We start from the raw sequence: 20,210 nt of genomic DNA, 5'->3' as shown, positions 1-20,210 counted from the left end.
ACAAAGGTAAAGATTATTTTGACATAATAAAGAATTGTTAATTCTAGTTTCCGCATATGTCAACGGGTATGAACAAAGATTGTGAAGAGTTGTTGAATGTCTCTAGTCGCTGAAGTAGCGTAGTTGCCAAGTTTACTTGGTGTTATAAACTCTATGATTTTATCTTCTAAGGGCTTTTGAACGGAAGTGGAGGTGTAATGATTTATCTCGTGAATGGCTCGAACAGTGAAGATTGATGTGTGGCTCATAACTTTTTGATGGCGCGATATACGTAATGGCGGAGATTGTTATTCTTCTAAGGGCTCTTGAATTGAGTGGAGGTGAAGATTGATGGGTACGGCTAGTGTATTTCCTAAGGGACGTGAAATTCGTCAAGGTGGAGATTTATAATTTATTCATCACATCTCAATAAGCGCGGTATTCGCCCAAGGTGGAGATTGTTGGGTTTTGGGCTCATATTTAATTAGAGTTTATATATTGTAATTGGGCTTTAAGCCTTTATTGGGCTTAGGAGTAGTAGTTTAGTCTTTTGGCTTTTGATGTACTCCTATAAATAGAGACATTGTAACCTAGGGTTACTTGGACCATTATTCCATGGAATATCAATAGAATGGACGACTCCCCGAGGATGTAGGCATTGTTGGCCGAACCTCGTTATATCTTGTGTTCTTTATTATTCTTTACCACTTTATCTCTATATCTTCTTTTATCGCGTGTTTAGATTAGATCGTTTCTCAACAATGATATCAAACGATCATCTGTATACTGGGTCAAATTCTATCTTACAAATTAACAATCCAACTTGCATGAACCGTACCGTTATATAAAATATTCATTTAATTTGATGCTTTGGTTGATATTTTTCTTTTTTAAATAAGAGTGGTTTTAGCAACAACCACAAAGCATCAATCCCGAATCAAATAACACAACGGTATACATAAAACTAAAAAATAAAATAAAATTAGAAAATGCATCTCCAACACATTAAAAATAAAGTAACATTTTAGATGGGTCTATTTTTCCTTATAATTCATTGAAATTATTTATGTCCTATTGAAAGATGTTATTTTAGCTCTTCTTAAGAAAAAATTTATTGTATTCAAGTCCTATTAAAAATTTAAATAATCTATTTTTTAATCTAATATAAATTTCAAATAACCCCAACATTAAAAAAGCAATTTATAACTCTCTTTGAGAATTGAAAATGACATTATTATTATTTTATTGATGAAGCCAAATTAGGGGGATCGAATTAAATGACATGGTAGAAAATGTAGATAATCGTGTGTTCGTACCATTTTGTCCTTAATGATTAATGACGTGGCAGTCTAGTGTACATGTCCGTATGTACTTTGATACACTTGTCATGCCTCCCTATACAAAGGATGCATCTGGTCCATGGACTTGTACTCCGCCACGTGGCATACCCAGGGTTGACTTGATTTATTTATAAACAATCATAATTTTTTTCTCACAATTGTAAGAATATTGTTATTATAATAACAAAAGAACGTGCATAGGATCAAATTATCTCGAGATTATCAAAATATAATTTTAGCCTTAAAAAGAAGATAAAGAAAGAAAAACTTGATATTTTTTTTTAAAATAAAAATTAAAGCATCACTTTTTACTTAACAATTGAATTTTAGACTAAAAATCTAAAAAATTATTTTATAACTTTATTATCTCTAACTGGATCGTTAGAATAACTCAAAAATTAAAAAATTTATCTATCAGGCTAAAAGTCAAGATTTCAAATATATTTTTATTAAAAACGTTTTAAATCAAATTGAATAAGTGTTAATTAAATTTTTAAATAATTTTTTATTTTTTGTTAGAATTAATTTGTTTTGGAGTTTAAGAAAATATCAAATACTCTTTTTCTATCCCTGTCAGTTAACCTTATATAGCCATAACAGTACCCTTCTAAGGAGGGTAAAATTCTAGCCATTACTCGTTAATATCATGGTTGTAATTACAAACAAAGAAAAATACATTATAAAACTATGTTAAATATCTCTTCAAAAAAACACCATAAACAAAATGAGTAAAAATAGACAAATATTAAATACAAACAAACTAGAACAAAATCTAAATTAAAAGAGACACTAAAATTGAGATATTTATTTTTTTCAAATCAGTGTTTTAGAAGAATCTATACAAATTGTTGGTAGTTCGATTAAAATGTTCGTTTGAAAAAAAGAACACTAAAATGTTTTAGTAATCAATAAGATAAATAATGACGGAAGATATATGATCTCAATTTAATAATGCATTCCGCTTTTCGATTAAATATTTTTAATATTTTTCCTATAATGATAAAATGGAGTAAATCTCTAACATTGTACAAATTAAATTAAGTAATAATAAATTATTCAAATTCAAAGTGTTTTGAATTATATAAATAAAACCAATTCCAAAATTAATCACCAGCCTCTTCTTGTCTTAATCATGAACAACCTAATTCATTCAGTTTTCGTAGATAATCTGTTTTCGAGACTTTGAAAAAGTGAATGAAATGTACGATTCTTTTGATTTCGGCGAGTTAAACAAATCCCCTTGCAATTGATCAACACCAATTTTACATCGTTGCGAGTTTTGTTGAATTACAAACTCTTGGAAGAGTTCACCAGAGATGGTAGGTAGAAAACAACTGATTAACTAACAATTTGAGAACAAATTACAACTGTTTAATAAAGCTATACATTCAATATCTACACTTATTTAAAATAAGAGATCAAAATTGACGAGCAAACCCAGTTCATTAATATTTCTTCGACTTTTTAAAAGGTTTCCCGTTGTTTTTTTTAGATAAATACTTCTTCATTTCTTCATCATCTTCGTCTCCTCCCATCCTTTTTTTGCCAACGGTTTCATTAATTTTCTGTACATAAAAGTAATTAATATTCACAAGGATGATCATGGTCAAGACTGGAAAGAAAAATGCATGTATGTTAAGATGTTTGCAGTTAAATATGCATGGTCTAAATTACCATATGGGATATCCTTTTAGCCTCTGCGACACGCTCTGCTAACATTAGAACTTCATCTTTTGGGGCTGGGAATTCAGGCAATTTCTTACCTTAAAACACAAGAGAAAGTGATATATAATGATCTATCTATAAACGCAGCTTTTATTTGCAACACAGAAATAAACAATTTACATACCTATGAGCTTTTCTATTTGTATATACCACTCCAACTCATACTGATTCACAATTGAGATTGAAACTCCAGATCGACCTGCTCGAGCTGTTCTTCCCACTCTATGAATGTAGTCCTGTAATACATTTTAAAAAATTTTTATTCCTTTTTTGTTAACCCAAAAGAAAAACATTACATAACTCTGACATAATGATGCCATGAATGAATCAAAATACATTCTTCAATAATTGAAGAACCTTATTAACAAATTTTCCAAAACCAAAATTTTAATTACTGAGAACTGAGAAGCATGGAAGGGAGAACTGCAGGTGCAAATTTATGGACAATAACAAATATATTATCGAAAAGGATACCTATATATAATGCATTGAAATGCTACACAGAGAATTGGTCTGACCTTTGAGTTTGAGGGGATATTGAAGTTGATAACCATATCCACAGATGGAATATCGAGTCCTCTACTGGCTACATCAGTACACACAAGAATGTTGCATTCTCCAGACTTGAATTTGTTGAGGGCACCAAGTCTCTTTGTCTGTCAACACATGTTATAGATAATGGCTACTTGACGATGAAAAATAGAGGAAAGGAGCATTTAGGGAATGCTCTTATAGCCAATTAGATATGTTCGGGCAAATATATACCTGGCTCATTTGGCCACTGATTGGGATAGCCCTTAAACCAAGGTTCCTAAGCATAAGAGCCAAAATGCGAGTGGCATCACATGTCCTAGTGAAGACCATTGAGGTACTTCCTGACATCTCCAACAGAATATAGACAAGGTAGGTATCCTGAAAACAACATTAGATAAGAAATTGGAATATGAAATATAAAGTGGAAAGTGACAAGGAGAGAACCTTGTGCCTAGCAGGAGCAAAGACATACTGCTGCTTCAATGTATCAACTGTCGAATATTTAGATGCAGCCTCAATCTGAAAGTGATTGCAACTTCAGTCCTCAGGTGTTTCTATAGTTATTCAAATAGTAAAAAAGAAAAATAATAATGCAGGTGATCTTTTATCATACCTTCACAGGATTTCGCAAACAAGCCCTCTGAAGCTTCTTCACCTGCAACAAGAAGGGATCGATTTCCATTAATTCCTTAACGTTTCCTAACTAAAAGCAAGAATATGCTCGGTAAGATTTACCAGATAAATACACTAACTAAAGCAAGAATATGCTCGGTAAAATACACGGCAACCTATATTCTTTTCCTGCTAAATATAAATCTACTTTTTTTTTCTTAGACCACTTAAAATTGTAAGATAAGAGGATCAGGGAGAGAACATGCCAACATAAGTAAATGCAACATTCTAGATACATTCCTCTCTAGCATTATATAGTGCAGAATAACAATTTTTTCATAAGAACAAAAGCAGCACTTTCATTCCCCCAATTTTTCCATCTACCAGTGGCATTCCTCCAAGTTAGATAATGAACAACAGATTCTACCAGGAAAAATAAATTAAATAAAGTCACATATAAGGTAGATGGCGGGAAGGTCATTAAGATACAGTTCAAAGTCCTACCTTTTTTGTCATGGTAGCTGAAAATAAATATGTCCTCCTTTCACGGGGAATAACTTTCAAAATCTCATCAATTGCTTTCTCAAAATCCTCATTAAGCAATCTATCTGCCTCATCCAATACCTGATAATATGTACAAAATGATAACTATAATTAGCCAAATAAAATATGGTGTGTCAATAGTTCTAAAAAGCAGGTTTGCCTCGAGCAAAATATGGTGTGACCTTTCCAACATCCAATTCAATTAAGTGCACTAACTGATTTATTTATTTTTACCAAAAGTGCCATAAATAAGATGTGAAAATCTGATGAAGCAAGTGAGGTTAATCTTCATTGAAAAATAAAATGAGTCATAGAACTTCATAACTAATATCAAGAGAAAATGATGTCTTACAAGGTATTTTAATGTCTGTAGCGAAAAGCCTTTTGTGTTGGACAGATGATCGATTAGACGACCAGGAGTGGCGACCTACACAAGAACAACCGATGAAATGGCACAATTTGTTAATAAAAATTGTATACCAAAGAATTTTCAAAGATAAACAAAGGGAGCATAGAACTAATAAAAATGGCATAGTAAGAGCAGAAAGGTGACATGAGTTTTCGGAGGAGAGGTTTTTGTAGGGGTGTGTAGGGGAATGCACTTCTTTTACCAGTTAGAAGAAACACTTACAACAATGTGAGGTCGTTTTCCAAGTGAAATACTCTGTTGCACCATGTCCACTCCTCCAACCAACTATCAAAATGTGAAGAATAAATTATTAAAGGCTGCTAAAGTTCATTTGAAAACAAAGTACCTGTAATTACTTAAAGTAAACAAGGTGAGAAGAGTTCAAAATTGGTGTCTCAATCAACATAGTGCAGCATACTGGTAAACATATAGAATAACTATTAATGAAAAAAAATACTCGTATGAAAATAATGTATTTCTAATGATATGTGTGGAATTGGGTAGTTTTCACAACAATATGAGTTGGACTCATAACCTTCTGCTTAAGAAACGCACTCCTAAGAAAATAATGTGGCTAGTGATATTTTATTTTGCCGAGGGTGATTGGTAAGAGAAAGCAATTCAGGTTTTCATGTTATTCTTTGAATGATCCAAATTTATTAGGAATTAACACTTAATTTATTGAGTTTGAGATCTGATTAAACAATGTTCCCATCTAATAGCCAAAAATACTATCTTTGAAGATGATTTTATGAAAAGTTAACTCAAGCAAGAACATACCACTACACATTTGATCCCTATTCCAGCCCCCAAAGCTTCAAACTGCTCTGCAATCTGAATTGCAAGTTCCCTAAAAGAGATTTGACCCATTAGATGAAAGTTCCTTTACCGAAATTTAACAAAATGTAGTAAATAGCAAACCTTGTTGGTGAGAGAACACAACCAAAAAAGGCTTGTTGAGGAGATTCTAGAAGTGATTGAAGAATTGGAAGAGCAAAAGCTCCAGTTTTACCAGAACCTGTCTGTGCAAGACCAATCAAGTCCTTACCTAAAGTTTAAATCCATTAACAAACAAATCAGAGACAGGAGCAATTAATTACTTTTCATTGTCTTTGACCTGACCTATTAATCTTTTAGTAAATCATAAACTAACAAGGACCTTAAAAAAAAGACTGTAAATGTCACCTTTCAGAGCATGAGGAATAGACTCTACTTGAATCTTAGACGGGTTTTTCCAACCCAAATCATCACAAGCTTCCACCAATTTCTCACACACTCCAAGGTCCTTAAACGACTTGAGATTAGACAATTTATCTTCTTCCATCCTTAACAAAGGAATTAGACGTTTATCTTCTTTTCTTTTCTTTCCCTGTTACAGCAAAGAGACTTGTTAAATTGATTCATCGTAATACAATGTCCAATTTAAGTACAAATATTGTATGATTATATGAAGTATAGCACTCAAAAGCTGGAGATATAAATATTTGTATGTTGTACTCCATGATTATGTCAAAACAAGAGCTTGTTGCCTCCTCAATTTCGTAAAGTGATCGTGTTATAATAAACCATTTTGGAATTAGGGTTTCAAGAAACATACCAGTGTCGTCGGAGACGAAGACCGGAAGTGGAAGTTGGCGGCTTAAGTCGGTTAGCAGCAGCGAGTCGTGGAGGGAAAGAAAGAAATAGAGGAATTACAGTTATATGATTTTTACTTTTCATCGTATATATATATATATATAATATTATAAATTTTATATTTTAAAATTTTATTTCCTAATAATAATATATTTTTAAATATCTTTTAGGCCTAGTTTTATTTGAATAATTATATTAGTAATTAAATAATTTATGATCCACGAATTTAATATTATCTACCGACATTTGATAATAAATAGAAAAATTATTATAATAGAAAATTTCGAATTATTTTTTATAACCAATAAAAAGGTTAATTTTATTGATAATTTTATTTTTATTAATTATTAATTATTTTATAATTTATATAATTATATATTAAATATATATATACTATCTTATTTAAAAATTAATTTATGATATATTCAAATAAAAATAAATTTATTTGTTTTTTTATATTAATTCTTTTTTTTTATATATTTATTGCTTATCTTAATTTGTATTTTTTTTTTTTATATTTATTAAAGAGGAGGGATAGGGAGAAGGAATTTGGGAAAGTGAATGAGAGAGGAAATAACTTCGCATATCTCATTGGTTGGAAAAATGGAAAAGTGGGAGGAAAGAGAGAAGAAAAATAAATTATTTGATTTTTTCAACGAATCAGATTATGTCACGTCATTCCCTTTTTTATTTTCCATTTTTCCAAAGTCATTTCCTCTCTCATTCCCTCCCTAAATTCCTTCTATCTACCTATCCCTCCTCTTATTAAATACAGTTAGTATTTTAATTTTTTTCTTAATTTAATTTTCTTTTAAATTTTATATTTTTTCTTTGCTTGAATATTTTTAATAAATAATTTATATATAAATTATTAAATATTAATTATTTTATATTATATAATTATATATTAAAATATTTTCACATTCACTTTATATCTAATTAAAATTTTCAAATAATTTATTAAAAAATAATTAGTATACTTTCTCTACATATTTATTATTTATATAATTAATTAAAAAATCAAAAATTTATATACAAAATATAAACCTACACAAAATTATAATTGAATTCAATAATCATAAGAATAAAAAGTGTAATTGTTAAAGTTTTAACATTTAATTTAAACTTGAGAATATGATTTGTGTCATGATAAATGCAGATTTTAGAGGGATATTATAAAGATTAAAACAATAATATATGTTATACGAATTTAAAGGATTAAAAGAATGGTGATTCAAATTTAATCAAAATACACAAAATGAGAGTATTAATCATCGATAGTGTCAATTGGAGTAAAATACTCAAAATGAGGGTAGACGTTGGTTGAAAATGACGAGTCAGATGGAATAAAATGTCTAATGTAATGATAAAAAGTATGGTCGTGAATGTAGGAAAATGTTAGTTTTTGATGTTCAAAATTTTTATTATTTGTTATTCTCATATCTAGGTTATGGTTGCAATTGGACAATATTTAAACCTTTTTTAAATAGTTTCTCTTACTTTGGAACGTAATTTTGTATGAAAATAATCTCAATTTGAACAACAATTTTTTAAATATTCTATTTAAATTAAAAGATGGTCTAAAATATACTTTAATTATAAATATTAATAACATTTTTTATTTAAACATAATTTCAGATCTAAATGTTTCTAAATAAGTTCATATAAGATTAATTAATTAATTAAAAATTTGATTATAGATTTAATTTGAATTTGTTTAAAATTAATCAAATAATTTTGAAAATATATAATCTTATTTATTAATTCTAAAATGTTTTTTAAAACTTTAACCTAAATTATTTATAAAATATTTATTTGGTATTTGATTACGACAATTACAGTGACATTGATTTCTTATTATCTTAATATCTTATTATAATTTATTTAATTAATCTTAATTAGTTATATTATGCATCAAATTATCTCTACTACAATCTAAAAAAATATTAGATCTAAACTTATCATCTATTTACATAAAAAAAATATATTTACACAGTTTCCAAAAGAGATTTGATTTATTCTAAATAATTGAATGATGGTGTTATATATATATACATACTCCAAATATCAAAATCTCCCTCCAAGCCTATATACGATTTCCATATAATACAACTATTCACATAATTTTCCATATAACATATGCAGCTTATTTATTTTATCTAGGTCTTAAAATAATTATAGTGTAATATATTAAGGTTAAATATTTAATAAAAAGACTTGATTAAACTGTATTTTTTATAAGCTAGATTTTTTTTACCATAAACAAACTTTTCTTTCAATTAATTAAGCCTATATCACAATCAGACACACACTAGCTAATTAATTTGTTTACAATTGACTAGAGGAAAACACAGAGAGATTATTGATAGGTTATTAGTGTTAACTACTAGCTTAATTAATTAAGCCCATGTGGCCATGAGGGACATCAAACCGGATCCTAGGAGAACTGCAACATAGGACTTCATCTGGAGCCTAATATTTCCTTGAAGCTTTGGACCCATGAAATCGGCCGACAGAAGATCAACCAACGCCATGTAGATTAAAAGCCCTGCTGATGCGGCGTTCAACAGCCCCACGATTATCAATGCCGACGGGCTATTCTCTCGGTAAGTAGTCGACAAACCAATCCCCAAGGCTATCCCAAAAGGAGTCGTCACGGAGAATAAGAAAACCATTATAGCCTTCTTCAACAGATTGTAATCCGCTTGGAGAATGCATCCGCCAAGCCCCATTCCTTCAAACATTTGGTGGAAGCAAAGGGCCGCCACCAATGGTTTTAAGGTGCAAACATTGTTCGAAGCTCCCATTGAAAGCCCTATCACAACCGAGTGCACAACTATTCCAAGTTCTAGCACCTGCGCATTATGCATTACTATTATTACTATAATACACTAAAGTGAATAACTTTGAATTCGTCCACACACAATTACCATGGCCACAACTCTATAGCGCAATAGCTTGGAGGCTTCACCGAGATCTTTGGGACCATGATGGTGGCTAGCGGTCTCAGGGTCTTTTACCTCAGCCTCAACAAGTGCCACGTTTTTCTTGCTATAAAAACTAGTGGCCACGGAATCCATCATTAGGGTTATGATGGAAGTCAACATGGCGACGAAACCGGTGAAAGGGAACTTATGCCATGGTTTATCCGGAAGGCAATTGGACGTGAGCATGTCAAAGGAATCGGGAAGAACGTGCACGAAACCGGTGGAGAGGATGATTCCAGAGGCAAAAGCCTTGATGATCACAAACAGGCTCCTGTCCGGGCTGAGAGCCGGCAAGGAGTGGCTCACGAGAGGAAGACCGACTCCGATCATGCTGGTTAAAGAATGGCCGCGATTGCAATCACTTTAAGCGGCAATGCCTTGGACTTGTTAACGCAATCGCCAAGTTGATCGGATCCACATTCTTCAGGGGCCACCGAATGAACTTGTGAGGCCAAGAAGGAGACTAGGATCAAGAAGCACATTAAGACTCTTTGAAATGCGCCCATTTTAATGAATATAATTTCTAATTCCTCGATCTTCAATTGGATCTAGATAGTTACTTATAATATATTTAATGAATTCGTTCTGAACCTTTTAGTCGAGCAGAGAAGTTCTTCACCCCCTACCGACTGAGAGTTGACCAGACTTTAGGCGGCGATCAACCAGGCCCCCTTTCCAATAATAGGGCCAAGCTATCCCCACAGGCCCCCTTTCCAATAATAGGGCCAAGCTATCCCCACACTGAATACGTACCTCCCTTGAGATTACTTCTTTAATCAACTCTCTTATATATATGGAGGTAAGTGGCATTATGTGTACTACTACTAGGTCAATTCGTTAGAAATTATAAAATCACAATTTTGCGGTGATACGTACCGGGTCTAATTATTTTTTGTTTTTTTATAGAAAATGTAGATCATAGGACAAGTATGTGTACCATTTTGTCATTTTGTCCTTGATGTTGCATGACGTGGTGGAAAACGTGCAGTGGCGGACCTACAAGAAAGAATTTGAAAGAAAGAATGACATGTTGATGGCGGAAAAAATAAAATAATTTTTTTTTTATATTTTTTTTTTCAACAAGTAAAAATAGATGATAGGATGATACAAAAGATTTATACAATTTTAATGTTAGGAGTGAGATAAATATTTATTTTGAATAATTTATATTTATAAAGTTTAAAATATTTACAATTTTATAGTTAAATATTATTTTTAAGTAAGTCTAATCAATTTACGTAAATCTCGATTAAGGCAGTGATGAGAGGAGTTTACGTAAAATTATTAGACCACTATAAACTTGTAACCTAAAAATAATATTTAACTATTAAATAATAAATAGATCAAAATATTTAAATTTTATAAATAAAATTTATTCAAATTTTTTAATAATTTGTTCCGAAACAACATTTTTATCAACAAATTAAATCATCAAACATTTTTTTATTTAATAACAATTAAATTGTTTAAATCTCATAACATCAATATCATTGTCACAATGTCTCTATATTTCTACTTTATTTTCATTATTTCTTCACACATTTTTCATTCATTTTCTCTATGTTTCAGTAAACTCTACATATAAATATTTGGCATAATTTTACTATCATTTTCTTAAGTTATCCTTATCATTAGAATAAACATCTTCTATGTACTTGTCCTAATTAAGTACTTGTCTCTCCTTTATGTACATAACAAGTATCAAAGTTATTCATTTTTTTCCAACACAATTCTTACTCTTGATGTGAACATGTAGACAAAGAAAAATGTTAATGTTCTATTTTTAAATCTTGAATAATTAGACAAGTTAAATATATTTCAAATATAGGTATAAAGCAAGAACATACTATTTTAAATGAACTCTAATTCCATTCACATAAAGGCCAATAAAGGATATCGAACCAAAATTGGCCAAATAAAGGCCTAAACCTCTCGTTTTGTTTTATTTTATTTTGTGAAAAAGGACATTGAGGTTGTTCCAAGAAGTTCAAAAGGTTCATTAAGTTTAACTTTTCTAAATACAAGTTACAAACAAGTTTAAGTTTTTACACATATGAGTTCTTGTACTTTATGTATTGAGTTGTGTTTTGAATTGATGAATGTAAATTTATTCTAACATTATTTAGAATATTTATTTCGAATTGGAATAAATCCCTTCACTTTAAAACGAACGCCCAATTTCAATTTCAAAATTTAAAACAATTGGGTTGCTATTTTTGAGCTCTAGTAATTATGAGCATTTTAGACCATCCTCGATCGATTTGGTTAATATTTGCCGATTTCAAAATTTGGTACTTTGTTTAGACTTGTATTTTTTTGGGAAAAACGACTTAGCGTTATTTCATTAAAAATTCCCAAAAACGGGAAAAAAAACCACGAGTTTAAGAGATCATTCTAGACAGGCCTAGAATGATTTTGAAGTCGTAACATTCTGAATAAAAGCTAAAAAGTTAAAAACGTAAATGAATTATTTGTTTACAATTTTTTCAATTCTAGTGAGTTTAAAAAACGGTAAACTCCAGTTCCTACAGATATTCCAGTTCTGCTCCGTGCTTGAAATTCCTCTCCATGTTCTCGCGAGGGCGCTACAATTCGATACAATATCTTTTCATAACTCGTCAACGCTCCTGCGGGTTCTGCAATATACCCTTGCATTCCGTTCTTGCCAAATGTTATACACCACTGCTCTAAAGCCGCACTTGAACACGCTTGTTGCAAATCTATTTCCCTTGGCTTTGAGTAGTGCTGCTTATTTGATTTCATTCCATTCTCTCGGGAAACTAATCAGCTCCAGGCTTTTATAGAATCTGTCTCAAAACTCCGAAGCAATACAACAACTCCCAAATAGGTGATCTATGATTTCTTCATTTCCTATGCATAGAAGACAACTCGCGTCCGGGATGCTCATATACTTGCTGATACGATCACGAGTGCTGAGTCTTTCCAGAAGGCGAGCCATAGGATGAACTGGTGTCGAGGGATAATCTTCGTTGACCATACAAGAGGAGCCCATTCTACTTTCTGCGTTTTTCCCGGATTACCTCCCATATTTTCTTCAATACTAGCTTCCCATTGTCCTCAACTTTCTATTCATGAATATCCAGTTTGTCGTGTAGTTGTATGTTACTTATATGATCAAGTATCCTCTTTCCTTCTAGAATTCTTCTCAAGAGCAAGTTCCAATTCCCGTCTTTGATGTCTCTGATTTTCGCTTTTGCGCAGTCTCTTCTAATACGGGTGTGTAGACCTGCATTTTGGTGATCTAGTTTTGGTTCTAATAGGTATAAGAAAATTTTCTATAAGCTCAAAATTTGTTTTGGATTTAGAATTCACAACGATCCCCCAACGCAACGCAGTGAATGACGACATTAGACAATTCAAAAAATGATCAACATGACAAGAGGAAGTTTCCTATATTTTACTTGGATCAAAATTAGTTGGAGGTTTGGGAGACGAAACCAAAAAATATCTGATTCAGTCATGTCGGGAGGTTGAAGATGACCCTTTTCAAATAATCTGACCGAAGATGACTTTACGCCAACCTCTTTTTCGACCGAGGATCCCCATCTACCTCACGACCGAGAGCTTGCCCAACGATCGAAAGCCCATGCACGTTGGCCTCAAACCCAACAACTTAATGGCATGTTTGATTCCAACTTTATGTTAGGATTTGTATCTCCCAAATTCGACCTACTTGAAAACAATCTGTAAAAACACAAGAAAGAAGAACACAAGAATACACAGATTTATAGTGGTTCACTCAAATTGAGCTACATCCACTTCAGCCACCACCAGATTTACTATGAAGAAGAAGAAGGAATACCTAGTTTTTTCCTAACACTTTATCTCTCTAGAATTCTGTCTTCACAATGTAAACCCTTAATAATCACATATTTATAGGGTAAACATTCAGGTAATAAACCTAAATAACTTTGGTCAGGCCCAAGCCCAAAAACCAAAAAGAAAACCCAATAAACTTTAATTAACAATGTAGAGTTTATTATAAGTGTAGGCTCCATAACTCAACAATCTCCCACTTGGAGACTAACTTCATCATCTCTCGATCGGTAGTGGCTTTCCATTCGGTGTCTTAACGAAGAAGACCAACTAAAGTTGCACACAACTTCAGTTTCTCATTTTTCACAGTTTTCGTCAACATATCAGCTGAATTCTCACTCCCGGGAATCTTCTCAAGAGATAATACTCCATCTTCTAAAGCTGACCGAATGAAATGATAATGAACCTGTATATGCTTCGTCCTTCCATGATAAACAGGATTCTTTGCCAAATGAATGGCACTCTGACTGTCGCATCGCAACACACTTCCCTCGCAGTCTTGACCCAATTCTCGCAAAAAGGGTTGTAACCACATCATCTCCTTAGCAGCTTCTGTCACAGCAACATACTCTGCCTCACAACTAGAAAAAGCAACAATCTTCTGTAATTTTGAAACCCAACTGATTGCAGTACCTCCCAGAGTATAAATGTACCATGTTGTGCTCTTTCCACTATCAACATCACCACCATTGTCAGCATCAACATATCCTTCCAAACCCATATTAGACTTTCGAAAACACAAAGCGAGACCCGTACTTCCTCTTAAGTATCGTAGTATCCACTTTACTACTTCCCAATATTGTCTACCCAGGTTGCTCATGAATCTGCTAACAACTCTCATTGCATGTTCTATGTCTGGTCTTGTGCAAACTATCGCATACATAATACAACCAATGGCAGAGGCATACGAAACAGTGGCCATGTAATTTTTCTCTTCCTCTGTTGAAGGCGACTGATCTTTAGATAGTATGAAGTGACTAGCTAAGGGGGGTAGTAACTGGTTTTGCATCATGTTCTTCTTTAATCCCGAAGATCCATTTGTTGTGAAGTGCTTTCTTTCCCTTTGGTAGCTCAATGAGCTCCCAAGTCTGATTCAACATCAGAGAATCCATCTCATCTTTCATAGTAGATTCCCACTTAATCGATTCATCAGATTGTATTGCTTCCTCATAACATTCAGGTTCACCTCTATCTGTTAACAAGATATAGTTCAGAGATGGAGACCACCTCTCAACTGGTTTTCGATTCCTTGATGATCTTCTCAACTGTATAACCGGTGTTTGCTGATTTACCTCTAGGGCCACGTTCTCAACGATTTCATCTTCAACAACACATTGTTCTTCTTCGACAACCGGTATATATTCGGCTAAAAATTCTCTCAAATCGACTATACCAATCTCTTCCAACTTGGAATCACCATCTGATGTCTTCCCAACACAATCTTTGTAGAGAACCTGTTCATTGAAGATAACATTTATGCTACGAATGATCTTCCGATTTTGATTATCCCAGAAACGATAACCAAACTCGATATTACCATAACCAATGAAAAAACATTTATTAGACTTTGGATCAAGCTTGCTCCTATCACATTCATTAATATGAACATATGATAAACAACCAAACACTTTCAAATAAGAAATGTTTACCTTTTTATTGCTCCAAGCTTCTTCAGGAATTCTGAATTCAAGAGGAACATAGGGGGTCCCCTGTTTATCAAATAGGCAGCAGTATTAATAGCTCATGCCCAGAAGATTTTAGGCAGTCCTGCATGCAATCTCATGCTTCTAGCACGCTCGTTCAATGTTTGATTCATTCGTTCAGCTACTCCATTCTCTTGAGGCGTTCAGGGAACAGTCTTCACCATACTGATCCCATTCACAGCACAATACTTTTTGAAATCTGAATTGATATATTCACCTCCGTTGTCGGATCTCAAACACTTAACTTTCTGATTTGTTTCATTTTCAACCAAATTCTTCCATTTCTTGAAAATAACAAATACTTCAGACTTGTGCTTCATAAAATATACCCACACCTTTCTTGTTGAATCATCTATAAACGTCACGTAGTATTGTGATCCGCCAATAGAAGAAACAGGTGCAGGTCCCCACACATCAGTGTGTACCAACTCTAGCCTTTCTTTCTTGAGCTCCTTCCCAATCTTTAAGAAACTCACCCGTTTCTGTTTTCCAAGAATGCAGTTTTCACATAACTGATGTTCAACAGACTTCAGTTCTGGAATCTGTCCATTCTTCAAAAGAATTTAATCCCTTTTTCGCTCATATGGCCCAACCTGCAATGCCACAACTCACTGTTCTTCGAGTCATCAACTACAGCAGCAACTGATTCTCTGCAAGTTGAAGTTGTGTATAACGTTCCAGTTTTGTGACCTCGAGCAACAACAATTGCTCCTTTAGTCACCTTCCATGCACCATTTCCATAATTGAAATTGTGACCTTCTTCATCAAGTTGTGTAATAGAGATCATATTGCGCATTAAACCTAGAATGTGTCTCACCTTATTAATCTTCCAAACAGAACCATTTGTCATCTTCAATTTGATGTCCCCCATGCCAATAATATCTAGTGGCTCACCATCTGCAAGATATACTTTCCCACAGTTTCCAACCACATAATTCTCCATTAATTCTTTGTGAGCACTGGTGTGGAAAGACGCTCCTGAGTCTAAAACCCACGAATCTATCAGGCTATCAACAGACAGAAGTAACGCATCAATGACAGATTCTATAACAACGTTGGCTGCAACATTTTTATCATCACCGTTTTTCTTCGGTGCTTTGCAGTTCCTCTTTAAATGACCATGTTTACCACAATTCCAACACTCAAATGTTCGCCCAGACTTGGACTAACTCCTCCTGCTCCTTGACATAGACCTGCTCTTACCTCGGTTGAAATTTCTATCATTATCTCTACCCCTGTTTTCCACATTCAGAGCAAAACCTTTGAATGTTTCACCAGAATCAATTTTACGAACCTCTTCAGCAAAAATACGATCTCTAACTTCAACAAATTTCAGTTTAGCATTTCCAACTGAATTACTAATTGCCGCCCTCATAGGTTCCCAACTATTTGGTAGAGATGCTAACAAAATCAGGGCACTAACTTCATCCCCAAAATAAATTAAATAGATAGCAATTGATTCACAATTGTATTGAATTCATTCAAATGAGTAGTGACAGAAGTACCATCAACCATTCTTAAGTAAAAAAGTTTTTTCATTAAGTGTACCTTGTTGTTAGCAGATGGTTTCTCATACATATATGAAAGAGCTTTCATTAGACTCATGGTGGTCTTCTCCTTTGCTACATTGTGAGCAACCGTCTTGGCTAGCGTCAATCGGACAACTCCCAAAACCTGCCTATCAAGGAGTTTCCATTCAGCTTCATCCATCTTCTCTGGTTTCTCACTCAAAGGAACATGAAGCTTCTTTCCATAGAGATAATCTTCAATCTGCATTCTCCAGAAGGCATAATCTGTCCCATCAAATCTTCCAATCCAATGTCCTATACTGTTCTCACTTGCCATTGTTTCCAATGCTCTAATCTAGCCTAGCTGCTCTGATACCAGTTGTTAGGATTTGTATCTCCCAACTTCGACCTGCTTGAAAATAATCTGTAAAAACACAAGAAAGAAGAACACAAGAACACACAGATTTATAGTGGTTCACTCAAATTGAGCTACATCTACTTCAGCCACCACCAGATTTACTATGGAGAAGAAGAAGGAATACAGAGTTTTTGCTTAACACTTTATCTCTCTAGAATTCTGTCTTCACAATGTACACCCTTAATAATCACATATTTATAGGGTAAACATTCAGGTAATAAACCTAAATAACTTTGGTCAGGCCCAAGCCCAAAAACCAAAAAGAAAACCCAATAAACTCTAATTAACAATGTAGAGTTTATTATTTTGAAAATAACAAATACTTCAGACTTGTGCTTCATAAAATATACCCATACCTTTCTTGTTGAATCATCTATAAACGTCACGTAGTATTGTGATCCGCCAATAGAAGAAACAGGTGCAGGTCCCCCACACATCATTGTGAACCAACTCTAGCCTTTCTTTCTTGAGCTCCTTCCCAATCTTTAAGAAACTCACCCGTTTCTTTTTTCCAAGAATGCAGTTTTCACATAACTAATGTTCAATAGACTTTAGTTCTGGAATCTGTCCATTCTTCAAAATAATTTTCATCCCTTTTTCGCTCATATGGCCCAACCTGCAATGCCACAGCTCACTATTCTTCGAGTCATCTACTACAGCAGCAATTGATTCTCTGCAAGTTGAAGTCGTGTATAACGTTCCAGTTTTGTGACCTCGAGCAACAACAATTGCTCCTTTAGTCACCTTCCATGCAACATTTCCACAATTGAAATTGTGACCTTCTTCATCAAGTTGTGTAATAGAGATCATATTGCGCATTAAACCTGGAATGTGTCTCACCTTATTAATCTTCCAAACAGAACCATTTGTCATCTTCAATTTGATGTCCCCCATGCCAATAATATCCAGTGGCTCACCATCTGCAAGATATACTTTCCCACAGTTTCCAGCCACATAATTCTCCATTAATTCTTTATGAGCACTGGTGTGGAAAGACGCTCCTGAGTCTAAAACCCACGAATCTATCGGGCTATCAACAGACAAAAGTAACGCATCAGTGATAGATTCTGTAACAACGTTGGCTGCACATTTTTATCATCACCGTTTTCTTCGGTGCTTTGCAGTTCATCTTTAAATGACCATGTTTACCACAATTCCAGCACTCAAATGTTTGCCCAGACTTGGACTGACTCCTCCTGCTCTTTGACATAAACCTGCTCTTACCTCGGTTGAAATTTCTATCATTATCTTTACCCCTATTTTCCACATTCAGAGCAAAACCTTTGAATGTTTCACCAGAATCAATTTTACGAACCTCTTCAGCAATAATACGATCTCTAACTTCAACAAATTTCAGTTTAGCATTTCCAACTGAATTACTAAATGCTGCCCTCATAGGTTCCCAACTATTTGGTAGAGATGCTAGCAAAATCAGGGCACTAACTTCATCCCCAAAATCAATCTCAACAGATAGCAATTGATTCACAATTGTATTGAATTCATTCAAATGAGTAGTGACAAAAGTACCATCAACCATTCTTAAATAAAATAGTCTTTTCATTAAGTGTACCTTGTTGTTAGCAGATGGTTTCTCATACATATCAGAAAGAGCTTTCATCAGACCCATGGTGGTCTTCTCCTTTGCTACATTGTGAGCAACTATCTTGGCTAGCGTCAATCGAACAACTCCCAAAACCTGTCTATCAAGGAGTTTCCATTCAGCTTCATCCATCTTCTCTGGTTTCTCACTTAAAGGAACATGAAGCTTCTTTCCATAGAGATAATCTTCAATCTGCATTCTCCAGAAGGCATAATCTGTCCCATCAAATCTTCCAATCCAATGTCCTATACTGTTCTCACTTGCCATTGTTTCCAATGCTCTGATCTAGCCTAGCTGCTCTGTTAGATAAAATTAGATCGGTTAAATAGAACTTAACAAAAACAAACTTCTTGTGCAGGAAACGGTCAAGTCACTCAACTGGTCAAGGTACTCAACCGGCCAAGTCACTCAATCGGTCAAGCAATCCAACCGAACAAGAAGATAAGACCGGTCAAATCAGAAGGCCAAAATCATAGAACATTCGGTCAATCAGAAGCTATGGAAAAACCGGAAGTCATCCGGTTAACATAAACAACCGACCAGTACAAATAGATACTTCGGGTATATGTTGAGGATGATACCAAAGGGACAGAATTTAGTATTGCCACTTTCATACAAGTCTGAGGACAGTCTGCAAGCTACAGAAGATCGTCCAGCAGGATCTTTCTACTTCAGGATAAATCAGAAACGCAATCTTCCAAGTACAGGCAACTGTCCAACCGACAGTTGCCATATTGAGTAAAAGACAAACCTAGCCGGTTTGATCTACACACTGGAAGACTAGACCGCCAGGTCTGAAGACTAGACCGCCAGGTCTGAAGACTAGACCGCCAGGTTTGAATCACTGAACCTCTGCTCAACCAATCAGATTCAAGGAAATGAAATGTGACCGTTGGCACATTTCACCTATAAAATAAGGAGCTGAAGAGGAATAAATGCGATTACAAGTTCTAAAAGTTTTTTACAGCCTAAGTAAAAAAATCGTGTTCTATCTCTCTAAAGAGCTTAAGCGTTTATTTGAAGAGTAATTACAATTTCGGTTAAAATTGTACGGGTGTTATCGAGCAGAAAATAAGTCTCGATCGGATTGTGTTTGTGTATTCCTTAGTGAATATCCTTCTCGCGGTTTCGAGAGGAAGGGGTGACGTAGGAGTTTCATCTCCGAACATCCATAAAAACTTGTCTTGTTATTTACTTTCCGCCGGCTTTACATTCTAACCGATCTGCACTAACCTACTAATACCGCTTCAACCGATTCAACATCATCTAAACCGAATTACTAAACTGTAAAACCGACCTAACAATCTCCAAACCTATCTTATTCAAATTCGGTTCTGCCTATCTCGTGTGTGTGCTGCTTCAACCTGAAACAAATCACTT

At 33.8% G+C, this 20,210-nt stretch overlaps 1 protein-coding gene and 1 pseudogene across 1 annotated transcript; both read right to left on the bottom strand.

Annotated features, from left to right (window-relative positions):
* Positions 1–2,764: 2,764 nt before the first annotated feature.
* On the bottom strand, positions 2,765–6,466 carry LOC124919597 (DEAD-box ATP-dependent RNA helicase 10-like). The gene is made up of 13 exons (XM_047459871.1): positions 6,328–6,466; positions 6,064–6,190; positions 5,923–5,992; positions 5,365–5,427; positions 5,086–5,160; positions 4,695–4,814; positions 4,192–4,233; positions 4,023–4,097; positions 3,810–3,956; positions 3,563–3,700; positions 3,169–3,280; positions 2,994–3,082; positions 2,765–2,884 (listed from the first exon to the last, which is right to left on the bottom strand). Exons 1-13 carry the CDS (start codon positions 6,464–6,466, stop codon positions 2,765–2,767), a joined length of 1,317 nt encoding a protein of 438 aa, XP_047315827.1.
* A 2,710-nt stretch (positions 6,467–9,176) lies between these two features.
* LOC124919590 lies at positions 9,177–10,270 on the bottom strand (annotated as a pseudogene).
* Positions 10,271–20,210: the final 9,940 nt, after the last annotated feature.

The sequence above is a fragment of the Impatiens glandulifera genome, chromosome 1, assembly GCF_907164915.1.
Source record: "Impatiens glandulifera chromosome 1, dImpGla2.1, whole genome shotgun sequence".
Taxonomy (NCBI): domain Eukaryota; kingdom Viridiplantae; phylum Streptophyta; class Magnoliopsida; order Ericales; family Balsaminaceae; genus Impatiens; species Impatiens glandulifera.
The sequence above is the reverse complement of the archived record's forward strand: the minus strand, read 5'-3'. Positions and strand labels throughout refer to the sequence as shown.